The following is a 21955-nucleotide window of genomic DNA, read 5'->3' as shown; positions in this document are numbered from 1 at the left end:
TAGATGTGACTTTTATGATTACTCTCCTCCCACTCACCACGATTGACTCTTGTTCCCCAGGCTATAAACTACCTGCCTCTTCCTCCCCCCAGGTGACAAGCAGCTTCATTTTACTTTAACTTTCTCTGTCTCTCATTTTCCGCCCTCTCCCCCATCCTTTCTTCTCCACAGCTCCCAAATACATTTCCTTTAAACAAAGGCCTAATTGATACATACCTAATTAACATCTGAGCGTTTGTTCTCAGCTTGTATTTAGCTCTGAAAATTGCTGCTTCTATTTCAGACCTGAATAAGGGCTTGCATACCTGAAAGTTTGCCTGATATTTCCAGCAATGCCAGTTGATCCAATAAAACACACACTGGTGGTTGTGTATTCCCATCATCCCAAATGCCAGGATTCAGGAGGACTCTGTGCACACCTCAGCTGACCTTCCTGAACTGCTGGTGGGAAAAAAAAATAGAAAAAAAATAGAGCCAAACCAGGTTTGCATTAATATGTCTGCACTAAACCTCCTCAGCCAGCAGGAAAGTTCTCCATGTTGTTGTGAAGGTGGAATTTGATAGGAATATTCTACATTGCTGCAGTTTGGAGCTCTGTGTGAGATTTCTGCCCTTCTGAGTTCAGTTTTCTCTTACCCATCCTCACCCTGCTCTCTGTTCTTTGGGAGGTGCAGGTTGGTATCAACTCCTTCCCATTCTCCTGGAAATAATGGGAATAATCCCATGGATTATTTATGATAGATTAGCACAGATAGTTATTTAAATGTTGCATATTTGCAGGCTCAGAGAAATATTGCAACTTCTTTCCAACTCAGAGAATCAATGTTTGGGAGTTCCCAGCATCATTTGGCATTAGCTCTGACAGCAGAGCTCGTGTCACACAGACATTATTTATATTGTTTATTTTCTCCTGTGCTATGAGCACTCCCTCAAATGAGGCTTACACCAAGTGCTTAAAAAAAAAAAAAGCTCCAGAAAAACACTCTGGTTTTGTTTTGTTTTGTTTTGGGGGAAGAATGCCAAAATCGAGGGAAAATGATACTGAGAGGTTTTTATCAGAGAAGTCAGCCAGATCCATCTCAGCCCTGCCTCCCACTCATCAGCTTCCCATCAAAGGGGCCCAGGGACTGCTCTAATCTTGGATCAGCTCATCTGAGCTATTGATTCCCTTAATCCCAGTGCCCTTCCCATCAGGTGCTGATGCTGATGCTTACCTGGGCTGTGTTTTCTGCATCCTGCAAGCAGCACCCATTTCTCACCTCCTGTGCAAGGATGAAGGAGTTCAGCCCTGCTGCCCCACAGCTGACACTCTTCCAGAGAGGCTGCCAGGATGGATTTTCCTTTCCCAGCAGAGCAAGGATTCACATGGGGCTACAATCTACCAGTTGCTGGGATTATTCCATGCCATGGGCTTTCATTTAGGTGTCACCCTACTGACACAGCCCCTTGATGAGCACTGCTCCCTTTGGGTTTGCCTCTTGCATGTTGCAGAACCTATGGAAAAGCCTCATCTTCTTGCCAACTGCTGATCCACACTGGAATTGTGTTGGGGAAACAATTGCTGCTTGAAAATTAGCATTATGTTGTGATGTTTTCCAGTATAAAGCAGTTAGATACATTCAAACCATGCAAAACACTGGCACAGATTTCCCAGAGCAGCTGTGGCTGCCCCTGGATCCCTGGCAGTGCCCAAGGCCAGGCTGGACACTGGGGCTGGAGCACCTGGGACAGTGGGAGGTGTCCCTGCCATGGCAGGAGTGGAAAGATGTGATCTTTAAGGTCCATTCCAAACCGTTCTACGATTTCATGATTACCTTTCCCTAGAGATCCTGAAAAGAATTGTGACATTCTAAGTTCTGTTGTGCAACCAAATTTGAAGACATTTTAGAACTTCGCATGAAATGGCAAGTCAAAATTCTGTTCCCTTTTCTCATGCAAAACCTTTGCTGATCTCAGTGGGGCTGAGTCTATTTTTAAAACTAAAATACCTTTCTTATGCAATAGGACCATCCAGAGTTACAAATAAATGTATTCTTCCCAAGGCTTTTATATTTCACTTATTTTCATAAAGTTTAAAGGTTATCTGAGTGTATTGACTGTGTTTACCAGAGACAGGTACTAATGAGGATGGAACATTGAGAAGTGCAAGGCTGCAAAGCACAAGGTAAGGGAAGTGGCTGTGGTACACACACACATTTCCACTGCTCTGAGCTGATACCTGAGAGCTGAGATCTTGGGGGACCTGCTGAAATGACTTAGCTGCTGTAAATGCAATTTTGAGAGCTTTCAGTGCAGCTCCTCAGGGCCCTGGGAATGCCAGCAGCCTCTGGAGCCACCTTTCCCTGTAATCCTCCTCTGCAGGGAATTCCACCCTGCACATCCAAGGGTTTGCTGCCAGCGTTTGAGGTGATGCTGTGTAACCTTCTCTCACACTGCTGTGAGAACAGCTGAGCTGGGGGAAAGAGCAGAGAGGATCCTCAGGCAGGGAGCTTGGATTCCCTGCCCACTGCCCAGCCCCTCCTGGGCTGCCTGTGTGTCCCTCTGGATCTCTCTGTTGCAGTAAGGTAGAAAAATCATAAAGAAAGGCTTCATAAAATCAAGCCTGCTCTCCTGGAATCAGTAGCTGGCCTTGTCAAAGCTATAATTTTGCAAGTTCCCATGTGAAACCAATCCTGTTGTGAGCAATTTGTTAGTAAAACAATTTATTCCTGGGTAAAAAACAACTTGCACCTGTATAAACTGTTTTTACACCATTAGAGAGAAAAATGAAAATTATCTTTCACAAACAACTTCCCTGCATGTATACACTGAGAGTTTGAGTGACCAATCAATACAGAATAACAACTTCTTACCAACCAATAAAGGTAATTGGCAGGATAACTACTGACCAGTTGGAGTCCCACATGAGGTCTGTAAAACCAGATAAAAAAGGAGTTATGTGAATTAAGAAGGGTTTTTTTCCACCATGAAGAAAATGGAGTCCTGTGTGATTTATTCCCATACCTGTGTGGTCACCTGAGCTTCTGGTGCCTGCCTGGTGGGGCCTGGACCCCGTGTGCTGCTGCCAGACCCTTGGTGAGCTGCAGAAAAGTTCTGTTTCCTGGTAAAGGGCTGTAGGAATTCCTCAGGTTGTAGGAAAGATTATTCTGGGGACAGATTTAAAAGTCATTTTTACAGACAACACAAACTAAATGGTAAGCACCTTCTGTAGCTTCCAGTGGTTGCACATTATGGTGAGTAACTCCCATCCATTCTGGGACAGAATGAATTCCAGATTTAAATGCAAATCCTCCCACCAGGCAGTGAGGCACAGCAGCACCCTCTGCAACTCCCTGACAGGAGGCTGTAGCAATTTGGGGCTGGTCTCTTCTCCCAGACCACAGGACAACGGGAAATGACCTCAGGTTGTGCCAGGAGAGGTTCAGGCTGGATACCAGGAAGAATTTCTTCATGGAAAGGGTGGTCAAGCACTGGAATGGGCTGCCCAGGGAAGGAAAATCACCATCCCTGGAGGTGTTCCAGGAATGACTGGGTGTGACACTCAGTGCTGTGGTCAGGTTGAGATGATGGTGTTCTGGCAAGATGCTGGATCTGATCTTAGAGGCTTTGTCCAACATAAATGATGCTCTGTGGGATTCTGTTTGTGGTCCTTGTGTCCCTGACACGGGGCTCCTGAAACAGCCACAGCATCACTCACAGGGCACAGGTGGGAACATCCTTTACCCAGAGAGACAGGCTGGGCTTGTTTTTTGTTTTTTTTTTTTTTGAGAGGGCAAAGCTCCCTTTGCCACATAAATACAGACCCAGTGGTCATACAGGGAAGAGGGAGATGAGCCTTTTGCTTTCATCACTGTGTGTTCACTGAGCCACCTGTGTGGATCAATGCAGAGGCCACTCAGCCTTGTCACCCCGTGGTGCTGCCCCTAAGCAGATGCCCAAAGAAAATTGCTTCAGTGTTCAGAAACCTTTTCACTGCAACTCCTTTCCTGCTGTGACAAAACCACTGCTGAACTATGCAGTGCTGCTGCCAATAATGTTATATTTCCCTCCAGAAAGTTCCTTTCTCACCCTTGTCTGCAGATGCTTCTTTTCTCCCCCTCTGCCCTCGATTTGTTGTTGACTCTCAGAGCTTTACTCTGTTTAATCAGGAGCCCAAATGCCTCAGAGCAGGTGCCTTGACTCCTCAGCTGGCTGTCAAGCTCTGTGAGCAGCCACATGCCACTGCAGAAGAAATAAGGAAGGAAATCTATATCCTTTTCCCTCACTGGCCAGGCTGCTGACAAATTCTGCCCTGCATTGCAGAGGCGATTCAATTATTTCAATAAACCCAATCAGAAATAATTAATGAAGACTTTCTAATGCATATTGGGAAGACCATCCACTAAAACATGAAGCTTTTCTTTCTTTTGCTGCATTGCTACACTCAGCAGCTTACAGCTAATAAGTTACAAAGCCTTGGTTTATTCCATTCCAACTGCTAATCCCTTTTGATAGGGCAGAGGTGGATACAATTAATGTCAGAAGATTATGAAAGCACTGATGGTGCTTTGAAATGGAAACTGTAAGAAGAGCCACAAGCTGTGGTTACCCACATTACAACCCTTACATCACTCCTTGGCTCGTGTTTGCTAATTTTGCCACGGAGCAGGATTTGCCGAGCAGCACCCTTGTCCTTTGTGCCCTCTTGTAGCTGCTGGGTGATCAAAATTCACCGTGGGAAGTGAGTGACAGGGCAGAGCACCGCTCACATTCTGTGTGTTTGCCCTCCAGGGACACACTGCCTTCAGCCATGCTCGTGGGTCAGCAACCCAGGCAATTAAAACCATCAGCTAATTAAAACCACCTCTAATTGCAACAATTTCCATGGAAGTGCCCGGCTGTGGCTGCTTTTCCTGCTGCAGGTGCAGAGCTGAGGGCTCAGCCCACGCTGCCTGAGATGATGCTGTGCTGGAGACTCCATGGCTAGGAGTTCACTGAACTCTGTGTGCTCCATTTGCTGTTTTCTGCTTCTCAGCCACAGCTGTCAAATGAACAGATTGGATAGCACAGGGTTGTTGCTTTTTTTTTTTTTCCCCTGTCAGGGAAAAGAAGATTTTATGAAGGCCTAAAGACCTAAGTAAAAGGTCAATTGGTATAATCAGCAATTTTAGTAATAAATCTATTATCATGCTTTCAATTTCATTAGCCAATTAATGATTCCAGCCCCTGGGTTAGAAGTGGCATTTCAGTATGCAGGGCATGGTGATTCCCAATGGAACCAGAGAATCCCAGAATGGTTTGGGTTGGAAGGGATCTTAAAACCCATCCAGTGCCACCCCTGCCATGGCAGGGACACTTCCACTGTCCCAGGCTGCTCCAAGCCCCAGTGTCCAACCTGGCCTTGGGCACTGCCAGGGATCCAGGGGCAGCCCTAGCTGCTCTGAGCACCCTGTGCCAGGGCCTCACCATCCTCACAGTAAACATTTTTTTCTTAATATCCAATCTAAACCTGCTCTCTGTCAGTTTGAAGCCATTTCCCCTTGTCCTGTCACTCCAGGGCCTTGTAAATAATCTCTCTCCTTCTTTCTTGTAAGCTCCCTTCAGGTCCTGGAACAGTACAATTTTAATTTACTTTATGGCAAAGATAATTTATAGCACAAAACCTCAAAAGGACACAGCAGCTCCTTTGCTCTCCAGGCATCAGTCATGTCCCCCTTTAAATTAGAAATGTGTGTAATGGAACAGGGGGAATAAGCCTCTAATATGGAAATGGACTTCTGTTGGGGTGTTTATGTACTTGCACATTTCTTTGCTTGACATTAATAGAAAGCAGCAAGAAGCATATTCTGTCAATACTTTAGTCACAATCTAGAACACTGCAGCAGTGAGGGAGGAAGGAGAACATGGGCAGAGAGGGAAGGACACATTTCAGCAGCAGCAAGAGCAGCCTCTGCTTTTATAAACTGTGGGTTTGTTTGTTTGTTTGGGTTAGGGTTGGGATTGAAAGTGAGATGGTATTTTGTGTTTAGATTTAGACGTTTATTATTTCTTATTTATATTACAGTTTTATAAGCTGTGAGTTTTACAGTATTTTACTAACAAGTTATAAAATGGCCCTGTATCTATCTTTATAAGGTTTTTTAAGGAAAATTATTTAATTAAGAAATGACACTTAAATTAGTTTTATTTTTAATTTAATAACTAATTAGTTTTGTTTTGCAAGGTGGATATTTTTGTTTAATTATAAAATACTACTTAAACTTACGAAGAAGAAGATGAAGAAGGATTAGCTACCACCTTAAAACTTCTGTTTTAGTTTATATATATTATTATATTTTAAAACTTTAAAATCTAAGACTTTTGCTATGTGATATTACACACTTTTATTTAAACTACACACTTATAATCTTAGTTCTGTCATTCAAGTTTGGAAGATTTTTCTATGGTTTTAGGTTAAATGTTGTGTTTTCTTGAGGGTCTGTGTTTTTCAACACAGAAAGTCTTAAAATTCTCAGTGCCTAGGGTTCTGACAGTAAACCAAAGCCCATTCATTCGAAGCTGTTTTCTTGAAAGGCACTACTTTGAAGAAGACTGAGCCCAGATACTGGCCTGTTCTGCCAACAGCTCTCCTGAGAGCCAAATCCCTCAGTTTTACACTAATCATGAGCCTTTCCCACTCACCACCACATATTGCATAGGTTACTGACAGTACTTGTCACTGCTTTTTCACCCTGGATTTAAATGTGGTCTAAGCAGATAAGAAGCAAACTGTTTATAGATGCAGTGCTGAGAGTATAATTAACCATCCTGCTTAATGAGGTATTAGTGGGGATGAGGATACAGTGGCCATTCACCTACTTCTCAGTCTTTGTCCTGATCAGTGCTTATCAAACTGAGCTCTCCAGAACAAACAACAACAGAAAATCCCTTTAGGAAATAAAGCTTCAGATATCATTAAAGATCCTGTGTCACCCATACTGCCTAGAACAGGACTGGCGGAGTTTTCCTCCTGTACCAGGCTAAGATCTGTCCATGGGGCAACCTTTGCCCTCAGGCCCTGGATTTGAAGGTTTTCTGCCCCCCAAAAATTTGGGCATAATTAATCGAAACTCCAAAGTTCTCAACCAAGGAACAGCTCCTGACCAGGTGGCAGCAGGAACCCTGTGAGTGTGTGTTAGGGCTACTGAAATCTCCAGCTAGAGGTTGGAGCTACACTGAGCTCGCACAAAAGCCCTCTTTACTCATCTGAAATTAGTATAAAAATACAGCTACATAGCTAATGCCACCTGGCACCATAATCTTGTGTTATTGATAAAATCAATGCACACACACAAGCAAAAATAAAAAAATCCAAGGTTTAGGTCAGAGTTCCTTGCATATGGTGTCCAGAAATTTATATCAAGTCTTTGAACTGTTTCCTTGCATTCAGTTTTTCATTGCTGTTCCACTGATGACCTCCAGAAATCCCTTTTTGACTTAAATTATTCTTTGATTCTATGAATTGTTTTGAATTCCATTGAATTGCTCTGAAACATGAAACAAGATAGATACATGCTCAGCAAAATGGCAATGTGCCCTGTAAAATAAGCCAGCAGGTTTTTGGTCCTTCCTGGGTAAGAGCTATGTTATTTAACACCCTTGATTTCCTCAATATCAGGTGAACTCATCTGTTTACAGTTGCATAACATCATTAAAGTTTCAGCTTCTGAAACTTTAAATACAAAGAGATGATAAACTAAATATTTAAGAGAACCTGGGATTAGATTCCTCTTGACCTTCATAAACTCCTTTGAGTAATTTATATAAATGAACCTACTTATTATTCATACAAATAAAATGCATGAAAAATAAATGTAAATCCAGGACTACTCCTGTTTTTTATAGCTGAGATAAGATCTATTTTGTCCATTAGGCTCATAGCCAGTGCTCCATCACACTGCCAAGGACACTGTAGGGCCTGAACTGCTTCTGATTGAGTCCAAATTATTTTATTTCTGGTAATTTGAGGGAGCACTGACTGGACTTTTGTTCTGGCCAGATCCTGGTGTAAATGTCAGACCTCTTTGTGCTTCAGGGCACTCGAGGTGCACAGGGACAAACCAACTACCCAAGAATGCATTAAACCTCAGTGTGCTTTTTTCCTAGTCCCAGGTAACAATGTGCAGCTATTTTTAATTTCTGTGCAGCAGCAAGTGTTAAACAAGCTCCACATGACCTCACTTGCATTTTTAAAGAGGTAACATCAGCAGAAAAAATCTGTAGGAGCAGCATAGTGCCAGACATGCAGTCTGGGAGGTTGGAGTGGGGGGATCCCAGAGCTTGGCCTTCTTCTCACCCTCCTCCAGTGCCATCCATAGGAGACTTTAATCTTTCAGGAGAAAGGTTTCTGTGTCAGCCCTTAGGGGTGGAGCCACAATGACGAAAAAATAGATTTGGGATCTTTTCTTTCCCTCACCTGAGCAGAAAGTTAAAGGAGAGGGAGGGGGCGGAAGTGGGAGATTCTCTAACAGGGCACAAATTTGGATGGTCAGTCCTGAAATTACCTCAGGGGAAATTTCCCTTTCATGATCTGCAGAAATATCCCCTAGAACCCAGACCTTCCAACCTCACCTTTGAGGGTGCTTTGGAAATACCACCATGGAAAACTCGGAATAAAATGGCACCACAGTGAGGCAGGACAGAGAACCACTTCCCTTTTGTGAACGTGTATCTATTTTAGAGTTGTGCTGACCTTTGCAAGAACCTTCACTTAATAATACCTCAGATAAATAGAGAGCACTTTCTAGCAAGAATACAAGGTGGGCAAGGGCCTCAGAAAAGTCATCAGCCATTAAACTGAAATGTCACCATAAGCCCATAGGAAATAGCTAAATGAGGTGTTATTATTGGTAACACAGACATTGCAGAAGAAAGATGAAGGAAAGGGAACTAAGCATTTATTTCTGTTAAAAGTGAGGGGTCATCCTTTTCCATCAGTCAGCAGGGAGTTGCTTTTATTTCCACCTCCATTTTATCATTTTATTTTAACATAAAAAATTACAAAGACTATAATTAAAAAAGATTCAGCCAAATTAGCTGCACCTATTCATCATCTTAGGTCTTTAGATGCCGAACAGAATATTTTTTTTGGTAGCATACTCTATGTCTCCTTTCCTTTCTATGCCTCACACTCCTCTTAGCAAACCAACCATGGCTAAAAGGAGAGATATAACTCAGTGGGACAGAACAGGCTGTGCTAAATGCCTGGTTTTGGGTTTCTGACTATGCCCATTGCTAAATGGGTATTTCTGCAAGGCAGCCCAATGTGTCTCAGTCCATTGTTGCACTTCACAGCTCAGAAATTAAAAAGTGCTGAGCTCACCTTTCCCTTGACTGGCTCAATTTCTGACTGTTGAATAAATACCTTTACCTTGCTAAGTGGAAGAGACTCCACTCTGTGAATAAACTGAATGCAGAAAATAAACCCAGATGGACCTCTTCAGGTATCAAGCCCATTTCATGCTTCCTACCTCCAGCTAATGTTGTATGTAACATTAATTTTAACCAGCTCCTTTCAAAAACCAGGAATGCAAGGGAAAAAAGACCCCAGCAGCTGAGGTTGAGAACTGCCAAACTTCACTTATCAGTCCATAAAGGTATTTTAAAGAAGGGATTTAGCAACAGTGACAACTCCTGCTGTTCACTGACCTTCTTATGTGAATCTTAACATTGATAAGGGTTTTTCCTCTCTAGCAAACTGCTCTGTCATGATCCATGCCCTATCCCTGCCCATCCTGCACAGCAGAGGCATTTTTATGCCCTTTGAGAAAGTGAGGAGCCCCAACGTGCATTTGCATGAGGGAAGAGCAGAGATGAAGTGAGTTCACACTTGTTCCCTCTTTTGGCAGCCACTAACTATGCATCACTTGACCTGGTGACTTTAGCTTCCTTTTACTGGAATGTGTTATGTGTAATTACTGTCAACACAGCAATAAAAAGGTTTCTGGATGAAGTGGAAAGAAAGGGTTTGGATGTCTCAACTTGATTATTCTTTTTCCTGTAAAATGTCTGGCAAAATTTGGGACTACTGTGACACAAAGGTCAGAGGTTCTTCTGGGGGCTCTGCTCTGTCTAAAAGATGAAAGACAAATTGGTAAGAAACTCTTCTGAACCTCAGCTTTTTGCTGCTACAGAGACCAAGAAAAATAACAGTCCAGCAGCTCCCCCAGTCCAGCAGCACTGCTGGGTGGTGCTTGGTGGATGGGGTCTCATTTTTGGCCAAACCAATTCTCTGCAGCTGGGGTAGGGGAAAAGGGTGGGATCCCTGAGGTCCTCCCAGAGGTTGATACTGACAGGGATGTTACCTCAACACTTTTGAAGCTGGGAGCCTTCTAAATCCATTATCTGAACAGGGATTTAGGGAAGAGACTCCCTGAGAATTTGCCCTTAACCTCCCCAAACTCACTGAAGTAAAGTTAAGGGAACAAATCTACTTAAAACTTCCTTATCTCTCCACATCACAAGTTATAATTGTGGATCTTCCAAATCACATTAATTCCTTTGCCTGTACAGAGATTGAAAATTGTTAACTGGTAATTATGATGTCTTTTTACTTTCTAATTAAGAGGGGAACTGCCATAGGTAAGCGCCAGGTAACATCTGAATGCTCCACATCTTCCCATCCTCTGCAGAGCTGAGCCAGTCAAGGAGTCAAACCCCAGAACATTCTTCAGGCTTTCAAAAGTTTAGCAGGTTTGGCTTAAACTGAGAATGGCTTTCCTAACAAGTCTGTCCAAGTTAAGGACACAGTTCTGAATTAAATCCATCAAAACTCTTCGGCCAGACAGAAGAATTGACACATATATTTGGGTGATTGGTTTTTAGGCTGTATTTTTTTAGGATGGAAGATGACTCACACTGTACAGTAAGTCATGTCTTGTAACTCTCCTGAGAAAAGACTCAATTTTTCAAATTATATTTGCTATCTTTGTGACAACGACAGCAATAAGATTCTGTTGGAGCCATTGACTCATTCCTCTTGCATGGGAACAAAGGTTAGGTTGTAACAAAGGCCCTCAGGCCCAGATCTTTAAAGGTATTTTGTTGATTAACTACCCACAGCCATTAGCTTCTTAATTAAAAGGTAAGAAGGCATACTAATGGGAGTTCAGATGTGGAAACTGTCTCTTTAGATTTTTTTCTTGGGCAAATTAGCTGATATGTCTGAGATGACCAATCATCCATCATCCAGCATCTGAGGCTATGCTTGTTAAATCTATTGCTACCAAAGCTATCATCACAGCATAGTCTCTGTGATTAAGGCTGTGATACAGGTCCTCCCCTGTTTTCTAGGATTCAAAAGCACACATTTTTCTGAAACAAAACCTTTCCATTTGAAATCAACATCCTTAATTTCACCTTCAACATTGACTTTTTTTTTTTTCAGAAAGTTTGTGTAAAATCGTTCCTTCTCTTTAGAAATTAATAGTGTAAAACCAGCAAGAGGTAGAGGTTTCACTTCACTGTACCAATTTCAAATGATGGGAAACTTCAGTTTTTGCAGTCACAGTCAAAATTCAAATATATTCTACCAAGCAGAGCAGTTCTGCTCTGATGGAACATGGAATGCTGTTCAAGGCACAGCCATATTTTCATTTTGATGTTTTTGGATTTTATTTGAATCAAATTTTGACTGACAAGTACAGCAGACTGAGGAGAGATCTTCCCCTGCAGTCCGTGGTACCTCCTGAAGGGAGTTTGGAGCCAGGTGAGGGTCAGACTCTGCTCCCAGGTGACAAGTGACAGGATAAGAGGAAATGGCCTCGAGCTGTGGCAGGGGAGGCTCAGGTTGGACATCAGGAGGCTTTTCTTCCTGGAAAGGATTGTCAGACCCTGGAAGGAGCTGCCCAGGGAGGTCTGGAGTCCCCATTCCTGGGGGTGTCCAAGGAAGACCTGGATGTGGCGCTCAGTGCTCTGGGCTGGGTGACAACGTGGGCATTTGACACAGCTGGGACTTGATGGTCTTGGAGGCCTTTTCCAGCTAAAGGATTCTGTGATTCTGTCTCTTCCAGAGCAAATCTGTGCTTCTGGTCAAACCACTTCACTTTGTAGACACATTCAGTGGTGGGATTGAAAGCCAAGCAAGACTGTGCAGTTGTGTGTCACTGTCAGTGACAAAGATTGAGCACAGAATCAGCTCTCTCCTTGCACAAACACAGCCCCAGAGGGACACCTCTCCTGTGAGGAAAGGCTGAGAAACCTGGGGCTGTTCATCCTGAAGAAAAGATTTTAGAGTCCCTTCCAGAGGGCTCCAAGAGAGCTGGAGAGGGACTTTCCACATACGGTGACAGGACAAGGGGGAATGGATTCAAACTGACAGAGGGCAGGAATGGGTGGGATATTGGAAAGAAATTCTTCACTGTGAGGGTGATGAGGTCCAGGCACAGTTGCCCAAGGAGTTGTGGACTCCCCACCCCTGGAACTGAAAGCTCTTTGGGGCTCTGAACAACCTGATCTAGTGGAAGATTCCTTGCCCACAGCAGGGGCTTGGAACAAGGTGATCTTTAATGTCCTTCCAACCCAAATCATTCCAGGAATTTAACACACACTTCTCCAATGATGGATTGCTCAGTCTGGCACAGAAGAGCCATTTTCAGTCTCCTTAAAACAGGTGAAGCTCCTTGGAAACCTGAGAGCCTTTCTGTTCCAACACCCAGCTCAGATTCTCTTCTCTCTGCGGAATCTTTCAGGTAAGTGGGAGTAAAAGGCAGTAAAATTGCAGTCATATGCCAGCAGACAAGATTGAACACACGGAGTGCAGACTTGATGAATAAGAAGGTGGTATTTTAATAGTCAATTTTCAGAATATAATGGCTCTTGAAAATAGATTGCTTAGAATATTTTCTCTACTTAGAAGTGCTACTACTTAGCTGTGCACTTAAGTAAAAGCAGAACTTTGGGACATCTTTAAATTGAGGGAGTGCCATGGGTTAGAAAGGCTGACAGGGAAAGGGGCACCTGAAAACTAGAATAGGATGCCATCAGACAGCAAAAATGGCAGGGTATAATAAAACAACTACTAGAGTTACCTTTGTGGTAAGAACTTTTTGAAAAGCTCAGGTTGCTGCTGCATTCCCAGAGCTTGGGATTTGTCCATTTAAGATGGCTAGTCCCACCATTTGGAGGAATCTGTGTGTCTGTGTTTGTGAATTGAGGAACAATTAAGTTCAGCAGGTCCACACTGAGAAGTAGGAGAGGCACAGAGCATTTCAACCCAAAGTTAGTATCTGGATTGCTCTGGCTGGCTATGGAAATTTTCTGCAGTGTATGACATGCAAAGCTGGAAGGCAAGGAATAAGATTTAGAGGGAGAGTGAGAACGGATGCATCTCTGCAGGTCAAAGGCTTTGCCTGGGAGAGGGGAGTTGTGTGCTCACTCAAGAACCTGTCTGAGGGCAGATAATGCACCTTTTACTGTGTCTGCATGCCACAAAATGTGCAAGTTGTCCTCAGAGCAGTCACTGCTTGGAGGGCACTGTCACCTCAGCATTGTTCCCCTAGAACAGGCACCAGACTGGGGACTGTTCCAGAGTGCCACCTTAGACACAGCTCACCGTGCCCTCCAGGGTGCCTCTCTTGAAACTGTGAACTCCTCCAAACAGATCAGAAAATAAGAATTTTGTATGTTCTCCTGCAGCATTTAGTGCAAAGAGCTTTCTCTGCTAACCTGCTGCCTGCATTAACACCAGAAGATTTTCTGCTTGGATTTGACACATTTATTTTGATGGTGGAGAGCGAGACCGACGTGATTGCTCTTGAAGGGACCTGAACAGATTTCTTCTCAGCGGTTTGTGTCTCTTCCCATGAGATTGGGAGCCCTTTGATCAGCAATACTCTGTTAATAATTTATATTAGCATTGTGCCTTGTACCCATAAGCTGACAGACCAGTGGCACTCCTGTCAGAACAGGAATACTAATGCAATACACCCACAATTGCTCTTCACTGGAAAACGGTGTCACATGAAACACAGCTTCTTCAGGGGCTAAATTCACCATCTTTATTCTGGGTCCTCACAGGGCAGATCCTGAAGCTGCTCATGCAATGAACTCTTACCACGTTTGTTGCCTACTTGGGCCACTCGCAACAAAAACCAGGACAATTAATGTTAATTTTAAAAAATGCCAGATGCTGGTGAAGGTCCTGGGAATAGCGGTATGATAAAAAAGGCAAAAATTGTTTTCAGTATCTAAGATTTCCTGTTTTGTTTCCCAGAAGGGTTAATTTTCTTTTCTCCTCCTTTTCTTGCTGACACGCTTGTAGAGGCCCTTATTATTTTTCACATCCCTTACTAAATTCAGCTTCAGCTTTCCTGATGCCATCCCTACATATTTTGCCAGCATCCCTAAAATATTCCCAGGATACACAGCACTGGTTCCACTGCCAGTGGAGCCTCCTCATGCCCAGGTGAAGGAGCCCAGCCCCTCCAGCTCCAAGGGAAAATGTGGTTTCTCATCAAAATTATTTCCCTGCCTCTATTAATGCTGGCCCCAAAGACAGATGTTGGCGAAGAGATGAAGCCACTGCAAGGTAGTCCCTGGAAGTGGGAGAGCTTGTCAAGCTTCTTGGGCTCTCTAATATAATACTTTAACTTTTTTATTGATTTGAGAAAAATTTGAGGGAGTTAAGTGCATTCCCAGAGCTAATTGAACCTATATTTCTTTACGGATACGTGAGTCAGACAATCTGAGTGTGTATTGCCAAATATAGCAATTGCGCTTCATCAAAAGACGGATGCTGGAGCACAACAGCACACATCCCAAAGTCTTGCTTTAATTAACCACTCAGAGAAATGATAGAAAGGGCTGTTTTTCCGTGTATCTGTGGAAGAAATGCTGTGTATTTTTACAGGAATGGCAGCAAGACTGATGAGACAGAGAGGAAAGCCAGAGGTGAGCAGAGCAGTGATTCTCAGCCGGGTTTATAAGATTGCAGAAGGTTAAGGGGTTAGAAAATGATCTTAAAGATCATCTGGCCCCAACCCCTGTGCCATGGGACACCTTCCACCACTCCAGGCTGCTCAAGACTCCAACCTGGCTTTGAACAGAGCCAGGCTTGAGGCATCCACAACCTCCCTGGCCAACCTGTTCCAGTGCCTCACCGTATAAAAGCCAAAAGCGTTCCCCATCTAATTTATTCACCGCAATAATTTCCCATTGCCAGGCTGCCTTCAGCACACCTGGAATTCGCATCTCTCCCCTGTGGGGACGCAAGAAGCCACCCAGGAGTGGCGCGCATGGTGCCGAGCCACTCGGGGAAGTGCGGGGGGGACGGGGAGGAGGAAAAGGAGGAAGAAAAGAAGGAAAAGGAGGAAGAAAAGGAGGGGGAAAGAAAGGAGGAGGATGAGGAGGAGGACGCGGGGAGCGCTCCGGGCCGTGAGGGCTCTGAGGGCCGCCAGGGGGCGCCGCGCGCTCTCGGGACGCGGGGAGCGCGGGGATTGGGTGGAGCCCGCGCGCGCGCGGCGCTGATTGGCCGGCGCGGGCCGGGCCGGGCGCGCGGCGCCGCTTCTTAACGCGCGTCGCGGGCGCGGCGGGAGCGCTGAGCGCCGCGGGGCCGCTGCCGCTGTCACCGTCCCTGTCGCGACATGAGCGAGGTGAGCCGGGCTGAGCGGGAGCGGGCACAGCACCGAGGTGACAGTGTCGCCTCCGAGGTGACAGTGTGCCTCCGAGAGGCGCAGCCCGCGCCGGCAGCGCGGGGAGGTCCCGGGAGAGGGAGGGTCTCAGCATCTCTTACGCGCATCCCCACAGGTGTGTGCGTGCGCTGCAGAGCGCAAGGCGAGGTGGTGGGTTTGGAGATTCCTAATTACAAACCCGCGGTAATTTCTCTTACCTACCCACCCAGAGGTTTCCTGTGTAGGAGGAGGGTTTAGTTAAGTTGTGGGAAAGTTGGCTGCTGGAGCTCATGGAAAAAACCGCTCTGTTTTTGGCTGCGTGCTGATGTAAACTTTGTAAGTAGCGTCCTGAGAAGGATTGCAGTCGAGGCGAAAAAATGTAAATAGTGCCAAACATGTAAGGATCACTTGTACCCTTGTAAATAAACAAGCTGAAATTTTGCACTTGTGGGGTTTTTTGCTTGCCTTTTTTTTTTTTTTTTTCCTCTCTGCAGTGGAAAAGCTCGAACTAGATTATTTTTAGTTAAATGTATTGTTAGACAGGATGACTCCTTAGGTTCGGCTGAGAGATCCCACATTCTCTAGCTCAGCTCATCCTTTGGGAATCAGCAGAGGTACCTGTAACCCAGCACCTATTTTTGGAGGCAGTGTGTTACAAAACACCTGCTACTCCGTTAACAAATGGGATTTTCCTTTTTTTAGAAGGAAATCGAGAGTGACACGGGATAAGCTGTGGCTGTTTGCTGTGCAGGTGTTACACTCAGCTGTGGTTTTCCACGAGGTGCAAAGCGGAGATGAAAAGCAGGAGCAGCCTGGTCCGTGGTGCAGGGATTTGTGAGAAGCAGCTCACGTTTTGGCTTTCAGGTCATGTCAGGTGGGGAGAGCAGAGGAAATCCTCATCTCTGCTGCCTGCGGGGATCAGGCACAGGGATCTCTTCACAACCTCTCCTCTGCTGCTGCCTGTATTTCTATTAGCCAGCTGGAGTTTATGCAGTGTTTGGGGTTTTGTTGTCTTTTTGGTTTTGTTTGTTTGTTTTAGCCACTGTGGCTTTGCTGCCCAGGTTGGCTGAAGGGTGCTGCAAGATGCAGCAGCACTAAAATTTACTTTAAATTTATAATTTGGGGGAAAATCTTACGGAGTGGAGTGATGCTTGAGTGGTGCTGCTGTATATGAGGAATTCTTGTCCCAGCTTTGTGCTGGGTTGTGTTTACTCAGTAATGACCTTTCATAATTTCAATTAGACTAATTGCCTTTTGGATTTAAAGAGACACAGTGAAGATAAAGATCCTCCCTGCCACCAGCACAGGGGTTCTTTATTCCCAGAGCATTTGTTTGTGCCTGACAGAGCTGTATTCCTGGCAAACCTCTGGAGCTGGGAGATGTTTCCCTGGCGCAGAGCTGCATCCTGTGCCTGTGACACTGAGCACTGCACTTGGTGTCTTCAGTGCTGCTGTCATTCCCCTGACAAAATTGGGGAGTTAATCACTCTCAGCTCCAGTGAAGAAAAGCCTCCCTGCTGTTCCTTGCTGTCAGCTCTTCCCCAAAAGGCAGAGGAGACCAACTACAACACCCCACACCACCTCACTGCAAAAGATTATTAAAATATTGAGGCAAAAACCCCTGAGCAGAAGGGAAGCTCTTGGATGACTGCTTGCTGTTGGGGAGGGTCTCAGTGGTTTTAGCTTGCAGTGCTGTAATTGAAAGATACTTTTATTTTTGGCTTAATCTGCTAAAAAAAATATTGCGGGCAGGGTGACTGAAAAGAGGCTCAATTAGAGCCTTCCAGATTATCTCACATACAACAGTGTTGGGAAAGTGGGAAGGTTTTTTCTTTTTTTCTTTTTTTTTAATTTATTTTTATTTTTTTTCTTTATGTTACCAATTGCCTGGATTTGCGCAGTTCTGGAAATATGGCCACAGAAATCTCTAAGAAGAGCTTTCATCTCCCCAAATTATTTACTGAGACTTTGCATGAATTCTCATTTTACTGCCTCAAGCAAAATGAACTTTTCCTGTTTATGGGCAGTGATTAGGGTGATTTATGAGTGTGGTGAGCCACTTCAACAGGCTCTACAGAGCACCTGTGGCTACCCCTGGATCCCTGAAGGGCTCAAGGAGAGGTTGGATATGGCTCTGAGCAACCTGGGATAGTGGAAGGTGTGGAACAGGATGATCTTTAACGAGGTCCCTTCTAACCCAAACCATTTTGTGATCACCAGTGTCCTGGAAGAAAAACCTGAAAAGGAAGCAGTTATTCATCTGGCTGTAGTACTGCTCTGTTTTCTGGCAGCTATCTTATATTTTTTCAGGATAAAGACCTTTTCTGCAGGAAGAACATTATATTACTTTCTCTGCAGTATTTCCCTGAAAATGTGTTTGAGTTCCTTCTGCTGGGCAGAAGTCTGGCCCTATAAGTAGTCAGTGGGAATGTGAGGTGTAAGAATTGACCTAGTGGCTTTGCAAATTGTGATTTATGCTTCCAGCTGCCTGCTTTAGTGGCAAACGTATCCCTTAGCTGTATGGGAATTCCTTGGGAATGTCAGTGCACATTGAAATGCATTTTTAGCTGGGAAAGTCTGTCCTCCAATAACTGGGGAGCCTTTTCTGTAGGTCTGTGGCTGTTCTCTGTTGTTTTTAATGAGCCTGGAGAGGAGGGCTGTGCTGAAAAGTATCAGCTGCTGTCAGTGAGCAGCCATGAGAGGCAGCCTGGCTTCCATTAAAGATCTCCAGTCACACAGGCTGAACTGGGGGAAGAGATCTTGGGTGATGTGCCCACAGACCAATGCCAGATTGTTAGAGATATTCTCCTTTCTTTCATTATTTTTTTATGGAAGAACACAGATAAAAAGAGAGAAGACAATTTCTATTTCTGCTCCTTGTTTTTTGCATGTAGAATGTGTTTAGAAAATTATTTACCTAGAGTGATTACTTAAAGTCCAGTGAAGATTGAGCTTGATGGCCAATCCAATCTACTTATGTCTAAACTCTCACAAGAGGGTCACAAGTTGTAAGTCAATTAGATATAACAGTTTAAAAAAATTGTAGTTTTAGTATCTTCTTTAAATAAAATATTAATGTATTATAATATAGTTATAATAAAAAATAATTCAACCTTCTAAACTAGAGCCAAACATCATCATTTCTTCCCACTGAGTTCACCTACATTTACAATATCAAATCTTTATTCACAGTCAGCAGTGGTACCAGTGAGCCTCTAGACTCACATCTACCATAAACTGGATTCACCACAGGGAATCCTGTCACCTGGTCATTCATTTAACTATCCTGACATGTTGCAGATGATGTTGGGTCGTGGTATTCCCCTGCCATGAAGCTTCACCAGAAGCATTCAATCACACAGACATTTTTATGATGTTCACTCTTGTATTCTGTGTGGAATGTTCATGGTTGTCATCAGGAATCGGCCCTGGGCTTAGGAAGGAGAGAATTTAAACAATGTGGTCTCACAGCCCTGGGTGCTGCTCCAGTGCTCAGGCATGAGGAGTCTCCAGCAGAGATTTCCTTGGATGCATTTATTTCCTTTTGATTTTAAAGGATCAAAGTGGTTTTACAGGTGTAGGGGACAAGCTCAGCTTTCATAGGTGTTATTTAGGTGTGTGACTTTAGGAGAGCCATTTGGGAAATCTCTTTTTGATTGCCTGAGGCACCTATGATTGAAGAGTGTGCACTGGAAGAGCCTTGTACAATGTGAGTGAAGTGCAGCACTGATTGCCAGGGTGCTGATGTGCACCCCTTGAGTGGTGTGTACTTTGTGCCAGCAGCCTGAGAATATTTGAGAATCAGCCTGGTTACCAGACAGCAGCAAGAATATTCTGGCTTTCCTTTGGAAATAGCTGTCAAGCAACCAGGCACATGAAATTCATAGAGCTGTTAGAGGTCTGACTCCCTTGCTTGGGAAGGTGAAGAGCTGGGGACTTGATCTCTGCATAAATGCAGAATTTTTGGTCAGGTTTTGAAAGCAAAGAACACAAAATTCTTGCTTCTTTGAGCTACACCAGGCTCTTTGCTTTTGCCTTAGGTTGGCTTTGGAATCCTGCAGCTCCTGCTGTGCTGTGCCCACCCTCAAAAGGATCATGGAGGGTGTTTGTGTGTCCTGCAAGTGGGAGGTGCAGGGTGTTCCTGGGGGATGAGCTCTCCTGGTGGGTGTGCTCATGCAGCTCTGCTCTGCAGCCTGGAGAGCTGAATCTTTGCTTTGGAGCTCAGACACCTCACTGGGAGGTGTCCAAGCAGCACAGCAAAGATGAATGCTGACATGGGATAACTCTGGGCTCAAAGATGATCTTCTGAAAAGGAGCTTCACCAGTGCCTGAGGTGTCTGTAAGACACCCATCAGCAAGGCAGCCTCTGCTTTCCAAACAAGTGATAAGCTATGCTTTGGGTATGTCCCACAGCAGGCAGGCTTGGAGAGAGTGTCCTTTTCCCTCAGAGTTGAGGGAGAACCTGGAACATGTCCCTGTCCCTCTGGACAAGTGTGTCCAGCAGGAGGCTGTTGGAGAAGGACAGGGATTGTGTGAAATGTTAGGTGTAAATGGAGTGTTTTGGCTGAAACTGTCTTCTTCAGATGGTTAAATGGTAAAACTGGGGTTCTTTCCTGGGTTGTTCTCCTGAATTCCCTTGAAACCATTCCATTGGAATGTTATTGAGCATCTTGGAACCACACAGACACAAGGGAGGATTATACAACCATAATCCTGATGGCATTAAATCAGAGAAGTGCTGTTTGTGAGGGAAGAACACACCATATTTGTTTAGAGGAGCTCCTGCTCTCTGCTCTGGTGCTTCCAGTCCTGGCGAGTGTCTGAGCCAGCCCCTCACCTTGGGGAGCCCTTCTGGTTGCATTTTTCAGATACTGCCATGAATCTAATTGTTAATTATTTGCCTTATCATACCCACAATAGGTACAAAAAACTGCAGCTCTAAAAACCCCAGCAAGAACATGGCAGAGAGGAGGAGGAAATTCTGCAGCTGTTACAGGATGGGGGTGGGATCGATAAGCACATGAGCATCAGTTTTTAATTTTAACTCACATCTATTTATTAGCTGAGTGGTAAATTGCAGCTCAAAAGAGGAGGAAGAAGGGAGAACAATAAGTTTTACATCTGTCACTTTGCCTACTCTTTCCATCAGTGTGGTTTCAGTGGGATCAAGCATCTTCTAAAATAGCACTTAGAAGTGATGTTGGAAATTGATCTTAATTTGATGACACTGGCAGAAGTTCACGGGTTTCTTGCCATGTATAGAATGCCAACAGATTCAGGCAACACACTAAAAAAGGACATTTAGCTTTAATAATGTGCTTTGATATCATGTTTCCTTGTAAAAGAGTAACTTACTCCAACCTTCATGCTGCAGGACTTGACGGTACAATATAATTTCAGATTGCAAAGGAATATAAATTTCCAGTCCAGTATCTCTAAATTTGTAATGAATTAGCAAGCTTATAGGACTCATCATCCAACAGTTATTACATTATCTAGATCATGCTAGTGGTGAAATGTGGTGTGAAGTAGCAGTTAATGCAACTGCTGTTCCTGCTGAAATTTCCATTAAATGTTTCTGATTTTTCTGTTGTGTTTTTTTTTTTTTTTAATTTGAATAAAATATTTTATTTCCAAACCACCATTTGCTCTTGTCTGTCTCAGTGTTTTGTAGGGATGGCTTGGAAAATGTGTTTGGATGTTTTGCCTCTAATTCGGCTATGGAATAGCATGTAACAGAGTGGGCTGAACACTGGGCATGTCAATTCTGAAATACCCCATTGGCTGAAGGAGATGGGGGAAAGTAATGCCTTCCTCCAGCCTCTCACTGATAGCAGAGCCTTAAATTCCCTGAGGCAGGTACCACATTCTCTGCAAGGCACAGGATCATCTCATGAAGATAAACATACATTCCCCTTCTTTCTAGAAAGATCTTCTGTTTCTTCACTTGTTTGGATATTGGGTTTATAAATAAATAAGAAAATATGGTAGATACCTATAAACTAGGTCAAATCATAAATAATCCCTTTTTAACTTTGTCTTCTGATTTTAAAACCAATCTCTAGTTCTCTTATTAAAAAGAGGTGGAAGGCAGATTATAAACATTAGTCTTATTAGCAAAATAAATGGCAAGCCACCTGCAAAGGAAATGGGTTGTGAAACATTATAAATGACAGGATTTGGGGTCAGAGTTTATCCCCTTCTCCATGTTTGCTTCTTCACACTAAGTCTACTTAGAGGTAAATTGGCCAAGTGTCACACAGAGCAGGTCTTTGGCTGATGCTGTCTCACCTCACGAATTCATACCAAGAGGGATAAAGCCTTATTTA

At 44.1% G+C, this 21955-nt stretch overlaps 1 protein-coding gene across 1 annotated transcript in view; it reads left to right on the top strand.

Annotated features, from left to right (window-relative positions):
- The first annotated feature begins 15494 nt into the window (after positions 1 to 15494).
- The window catches only part of PCP4 (Purkinje cell protein 4), a 49002-nt gene continuing 42541 nt past the window's right edge, over positions 15495 to 21955 (top strand). Inside the window, exon 1 of the mRNA XM_021527480.3 lies at positions 15495 to 15608. Within this exon, the coding sequence (XP_021383155.1) occupies positions 15600 to 15608 (9 nt within the window). The 5' untranslated portion in view covers positions 15495 to 15599. The remainder of the gene's footprint in view (positions 15609 to 21955) is intronic.

Source organism: Lonchura striata, chromosome 2, assembly GCF_046129695.1.
Source record: "Lonchura striata isolate bLonStr1 chromosome 2, bLonStr1.mat, whole genome shotgun sequence".
In the NCBI taxonomy this organism is placed as follows: Eukaryota; Metazoa; Chordata; class Aves; order Passeriformes; family Estrildidae; genus Lonchura; species Lonchura striata.
The sequence above is the reverse complement of the archived record's forward strand: the minus strand, read 5'-3'. Positions and strand labels throughout refer to the sequence as shown.